Here is a 6623-nt window from a genome sequence, read left to right on the forward strand (position 1 = left end):
TGTAGGCACATCGTCGACCTTGTCCCAGCCTGCGCCCAGTTCACACATATAGTACTACTCAACAAGTCACTGAACAATCAGATGCAGACAGCCTAAACCTACCAGCTCAATTAACAAACACACCAAGGACCAAACCCAGCCAATCAATCCATCAGCAGCACTCACCAACTAATCCACAAGAGAATCGGTCTTGTTCCCAACCGCAACACCAAAAATTCCATCCTCTGCATATAATAAATAAGTAACAGCGATGATGCAAACTTTGACAGGCTAAACACAAGAGGCGATCAATGAGAACCACAGCCAGCAACCATTCAACCATGCTTGAGATGAATGAACACGCAGCAGTGCAGCACGAACTGGACCACGTAGAAGACAGCACCACATGGTGGTCGATCGCATTACCACCTACACATTCAGCTGCTGCTGCTTCTGAAAATGGAGTCATTGGTTAGTACCATGTAGGGAGGACCCCCATCAGCTGTTATTGTGCGGATGCAGAAGGGGGCCTGACCTGCCTGGTGAGGAAAGGGAACATCAGAGCCGAATCATGGAACCAGGCCGAGATCCAAACGGGATGGATGCACCAAAATGACAACAGCAGTATTCATACCTGAACATGGCTGATGCTCCAAAACGGGGATCATCATGATAGGAAAACTACAAAGATCAAGCTGGCTAGATCACAATGCATACGCATGGAAGTTCCAAATCGAGACCGCCGATGTGGTACTGCATACAGAAAGCGCAATGCCACAATAGAGTCCTTCCATTCCTGAAATAATGTGGAGGGTACGAACCATGCATAGGAAGATGCAACAGGTTCATATACACATGCAAAAGGAGACATAAAGAGCTAATTAAATATCTGTACATTGCTTGTTGTCTTCCGGCTGAAAGAAACTTCGTCCAGTTGAACTAATTAACAATTTACAGGGTACATTGCTGACAAAAATGGCTCAACCCGTGAACCGTGGCTAACCTAGGTTTGATTTTCAACTGTATTACATATCTAAATTCATACCATCAAGATTATCCTTTTTATTTGTTCTTCCAAATATAGATCAACACGCCAATGTAATTTCTCAAATTGCCACCACAGTTCGATGTAGTATGCAATAATTGCAACTTTGGGTTAAACCACTATGTTGCTTGGACGAAAGGATCCTGCCTAATTCTTAAGAGGCCTGACAGAGAGCATACATTACTGCAGGAAGATTGCAGCCGGAACTGGAAAATACGTTGGTGAACCTGGGAGCAAGCGCACCCTATACTAAAAAAAAATTAGTAATTCAGAGAAAGGTCAAAAAAATTCAAATCTTTTTAGGAATCAAAGATGATCATGTATTGTACTCGTATACGAAAGATTCACCATGGAATAATTTCTCTTGTTTCCTGGGTGAAAAAAAAGACTTGAAGGTCCTATATTAAAGTACTATTCACGCTATATTCATCATAGATTTGTTTTTTTTGGGTGAAGTCAATGTGAATCATTTCTTGCCCAAACAATTTTATACGAGTACAATACTGAATTATCTTTCATTCCCAAAAGGATTCAATTTTTTTTTACTTTATTTGAAATTACTACATTTTTGGAGTATATAGGGTGCACCTGCACCTGAGAGCACAAAGTGCGGGTCAGATTGCAGCCTTGTTAGTTTGTGTATAGCAAAATCTTTAGGAACAGTACTTCTACCAGTTGTTGGCTTTGATTCGACTGAAAATCAGCCCTCAAGATGAAGGCAGGCAAGCACTAAATGTTGTCCTAAAATGTTCTACTTTTCGGTTTCTTGTCCACCTTGATCCTAACTGTATGTTGTCATGAAAATAGACAGCCTAGAGCAGCATATGATTTGAACAGATGGAAGAAGATTATAATGATGCCACATGCAAAAAACAGACATAATAAACAGCTAAAATGACCATACCTAGAGAGTACCGAAACAGATTGACCAGCTCGAAGAGGGTTTATATATGTAAACATAAGGGGGAAATGGAAACAATTCTGGTCATAATGCTATGAAGATATGCAGATGGGAAAATGTACCTGGGGCATTGATTAGTTATCAAATATGAATCTCTGCTGCAGTTGAACGATGACGCAATTACATAAGGGGGAAAAGGAAACAATTCTGGTCATAATGCTATGAAGATATGCAGATGAAAAAATGTACCTGGGGCATTGATTAGTTATCTAATATGAATCTCTGCTGCAGTTGAACGATGACGCAATTAGAGCCTATAACTGCTTCTCGAGCATGAGAAGGTACTTCAACTTTTGTTGCATACATCAACTGGACAATATAGCATAATTGCAGAAACAGTCAAGCAAACCATGAGGTCATATGGAAGAAAAATGTAAGGCACTGGGGATTCATGAAATTTTCTCTGATAGAAAGGTGAAAATGTAATATACATGATACATCATTAGACCAAAGAGAGTACACGATGCTAATTAATCTCCCAAAACTATGCCACCACAAAGCAACCCAAGTTATGTACGCGCGCGCACGCCTACAAACCCCCTCTCCCATCCAGGACATCTGAAACAAAATTACCTCCATCCATGTATCGAGAACCCAACCAACCAAAGATGCAACATCGGCCTTCGCCATGTTCGGGATCAAAAAGGGTTGAGCCAGAGTATACATAGAAGCCGCTCGATCGGTGTATATACAGTGCTCGGACATTGTAAAGAAGAAGACAGCGGGCTCCGCTAGTAGTAGGCTTTCGCGCCTCTGGACTGGTAGAGCTCGAGCCTGATCTTGGCCTCCGGCAACAAGGTCTCGATGGTCGGGTCCTGCATCATGTAGGCCTGCTTGGATGCCCATTCGAGCACGGTGAGGATCTCCGCCTGCGCCAGCTCCTCGCTGTCAGGGACGCTTTGCGCAATGTAGCACACAAGGGTGAGCGCGGCGAGCTGCACCGCCTGCTCCCCGAAGTAGACGAGCTGAACAAGATGCTTTGCGCCGCCGGCCTCGATGATGGCCTTGGAATGGTCGACGCGCAGGTAGTTGTCGGTGCAGGCGAACTTGGTGAGCGCCATGGCGGCCTCCCGGGAGACGTCGGCCTCCCGCTCGTCGAGGAGTTTGACGAGCGGCGCGATGATCCGGGTCTCGGTGGCGCGGAAGGTCCTGGAGAGGCAGCCGAGCGAGACGATGCAGGGGACGAGCAGGTCGTCGTAGTCGGCCTTGTCGACGACGCGAAGGAGCTGGTCGACGACGGCGCGCGCGGCGGGCGAGGTGGGCTTGAAGGCGGAGCGGCGCAGGTCGGAGTTCTGCTCGGCGACGGCGCAGATCTCCATGAGCGCCATGGCGGAGTTGTACTGCACCTCGCCCTCGCCCTTCTCGAGGAGGACGGCGAAGCAGAGCAGCGCCCGCGACTCGGTGATGCTCTTGCAGATGGCCGCGTTGCCCTTGGCGAGCTGCCAGAGGGCTTTCGCGGCGTTGGCCTTCATGTAGGCTTTCGTCTCCGGGTCCTCCAGGTCCCTGCCCCTGGCGGCGGATCCGGAGAGCGAGGTGGAGTTGTGCTGCTTGGATCCGGTGGATCCGCCGTTGCTGCCGATGCTCTTGGTGAGGTTGTTCGATGTCGTGGCCATGGTGGACTGCATCACGAGGCTGTGCATCTCGGTCTTGCTCTGGGAGCCAGCGCCGGCAGAGAGCAAGTCCGGCACAGCACCGCCGTTGATGTTCTTCTTGTCCATGACGACGGAATGTATGGACAACTTGGATGTGACGGCGTACTTGGAGTGCTCCTGGACGGTCTCGAACGCGAGGTGCCCGACGAGCAAGCGAATGACGTTGTGCTGCGCGAAGGCGTCCTGGCACTTGGGGTGGTTAGCAGCGAGCTCAGAGACAGCCCAGGCCACCATGGCCTGGACCTTCATGGGCCCGTCCTTGAGCACCTTCGCAAACGCCGCACACGCCCCCGCCAGCACGATCTGCTCGACGCACTCGGGGTCGCGGCCGAGGAGGCCGATGGCGAGGGCCGCGCTCTCCTGCCCCTCGGGGCGGCCCTCCTTGACGAGCCTGAGCAGCGGCGGCACCCCGTCCTCCTCGATGATGAGCTTGGAGTAGCGGTCCGAGTCGCGGGCGAGCGACACGAGGCTGGCGGCGGCGTCGGCGCGCGCGTCGAGGTCGCCGGTGTAGAGGACGGCGATCTGCTCCCAGATGAGGAAGAGGATGGGCTCGTTCTGCGCGATGGGGGGCAGCCCGATGTGCGCGTCGTCGAAGTCGTCGGGGTTGGAGGAGGTGGAGGCGGACACGCGAAGCAGCCAGGAGAGGTCCCCCGTGGAGTTGTCGAGCTGGTTGGACATCTTTTTGAAGGACCCCGCCGGGATGATGGTGAAGACGCGGCGGACTAGGCCGTGCGCGCGGCACTTGTCGACGAGGGCGAGGGCCTTGTCGAGGGCTTTTTCCGTGTCGTCGAAGATGCGGCGGGCTGGGCGCTCGTAGAGGTCCGCGCGGGCCGCTTGGCGGAGGAGGGCGGCGAGGCGCTCGACCTTGGATTTGAGGTCCGTGCACTCTTGTCGGAAGGTGTAGGCCTCGTCGGCGGTCTTGATTACTTGGTCGGAGAGCTGGATCGGGCGCGCCAGGATCTGCTTGAGGTCGTCCATGTTGGGTGGCGGCGGGGGGTGTGGTATGGTGCGGTGGTGGTCAACGGGCGGGCGGGCTGGCCCTCCCCTGCCGCCGGGCCGGAATGGGACGGGACGGGGGGTGTCCCGTCCGGCGGCTGGCCGGCCGGCGGGGCTGCTTCTTCTTCCTGCCTCCTCCGAATGGGGAGAGGGATTGGAGGAGGAGGAAGAGGAGCGGGGAGGGAACGGTGGTAGGGGAGTAAATTCGGTATCGGTTTTCTGCGGAGCGGAGGGACGGGGGTACTTGGGCTGGCTGGCAGGCAGCGTGCGAGCGTGCGCGTGAGCTGGAACCCGGACCGGACGCAGCGGGCGGGCGGACGGGCGGACGGCAGCAACAACAACAAGGGGGCCGTCGTCTGCTTCTCGTGTCGTCTCGTCTGGTGTGGCGGTGCGTTTCCCTCGTTTTCCCGGTGATTTTGGCGTGGTTCCGCCTACATACATCTCCGTCGTTTCCTCAGGTCTGCCTGCGCGCCGCGACAACGTGGTGGTGGTCTTGGCCATTTCCTCCCCGGCCCCTACATCTCCGCCCACGCCGGTTCTTTGCCCAGTTTTCGCTGCCATAGGTACTGTCACGTTTGGAGCCCACTCTTATTAGCCACCTCTTCCTAACAATTTTTTGAAAAACTTAAATTTAAAAGATAACTGATTTTTTAATTTAAACTTGAGTATGGTTTCAATGAAATCCATCTAAACTAAACAAAACTACTCCAAGTACCAGGAGTTGTCGTCGTTGACTTCGTTCTTCCGGCACTAGCCGGGCTCGTCATTCACGACGGCGCTAGGTATGGCATTGTCGTTACGAGTGGCTTGCCTCCCAAGCTATGTGGTCGTTCACCAACTCCATCCACACCGCGTTGAAGCACGGTGTATCCTCCATCGGCTTCGGCAGACAAAGGAAGACGTTTGGCGCCTCGAACTGCTCCTTGTCCTCGCGTTTGGGTGCGGGGTAGGAGAGGCGTACGTCGAGAGATGGACGTAGTGGACCACAGCGGCCCGAACGAGGAGGAGCTAGACGTCGTCGTCTCCTTGGTAAGCCACCGGATTGGTAGTGACATTGGCATATCCAGCCGGGGGTCGCCCTACTAGATCTCATCGAGGAGAACCTCCAGGTTGCAGCTTGGCACAACCCATAAAAGGTGGCACCCCGGCTCGTTGTACTGTGCTATCAGCCCGATGAGTGTGTCGGGACGCGACAACTCCTCCTCCCATCACACCTGGAAGTTGTTGGCCCACCAACCGTCGTTACCCATGGGCCGCCACGTTAGGCACCCTGACATCGTGCATCCGTGGTTGTGGGTCTCCTGCTACCCCTCGTCGTTGCCCACCATGGGCTCCAGCGAGATGGCCACGCCGTTCATCGCCATCCGCTGCTACTTGGCAAGCGCATGTCCATCAGGGCTAGGTACCCAACACACTACAAGGCCAACGACTAGGTGATGGTGAGGTTATCGCGCCCAAATCCGTCTACGGCCGCGCCTTCGGCACGCGGTGGCTCAACATGACGACTGCTATGGTACTTGGTGCTAGGGTTTTGGATGAGGCGAGAGTGTGCACCCATATTTAACATCAGATGAAGGCGAGGCGCGATGGAACGCATTAACGCTGGCTCTATCCAGCCACGCCACGTCTCCATCGCGACGAGACGCCTCCCAACGCCCGCCTAGGAAACATGTGGTGCCATTACTAGACCAGAGGTTGGCGACGATGTAAATGACAAAGAAAATAGCCGTGTTGCCCCCTGTGTCATGACACGGCTGGCCTACCACTCGCCACATCACCAATGCATTACGTCCGACGCTTGCAAGAAACTCTGTCAAGTGAGGATGGCCTTGGGACGCCGAACATGGGACTATTGGATCGCATGACAGACCAAAATGTCCTTTGAAGCTCCGAAAAGTTTTGAAGATGTTTTAGACTAGCCACAATGGGAGTATCATAAGTAGTATCATGCATGCCATGTTGGCAAAAATCTGATGTGGCACACCAATTA

General features: G+C 53.2%; 1 protein-coding gene across 1 annotated transcript; it reads right to left on the reverse strand.

The window, feature by feature from the left end:
• Positions 1 to 2373: 2373 nt before the first annotated feature.
• Positions 2374 to 4647, reverse strand: LOC124653147. The gene has a single exon (XM_047192210.1). It carries the CDS (start codon positions 4613 to 4615, stop codon positions 2717 to 2719), a length of 1899 nt encoding a protein of 632 aa, XP_047048166.1. The 5' UTR covers positions 4616 to 4647; the 3' UTR covers positions 2374 to 2716.
• Positions 4648 to 6623: the final 1976 nt, after the last annotated feature.

The sequence above is a fragment of the Lolium rigidum genome, chromosome 5, assembly GCF_022539505.1.
Source record: "Lolium rigidum isolate FL_2022 chromosome 5, APGP_CSIRO_Lrig_0.1, whole genome shotgun sequence".
NCBI classification, from domain to species: domain Eukaryota; kingdom Viridiplantae; phylum Streptophyta; class Magnoliopsida; order Poales; family Poaceae; genus Lolium; species Lolium rigidum.

Excerpts from the sequence above, each read along its gene's own strand:
- LOC124653147 (XM_047192210.1), bottom strand. The coding sequence starts at position 4,615 with ATGGACGACCTCAAGCAGATCCTGGCGCGCCCGATCCAGCTCTCCGAC.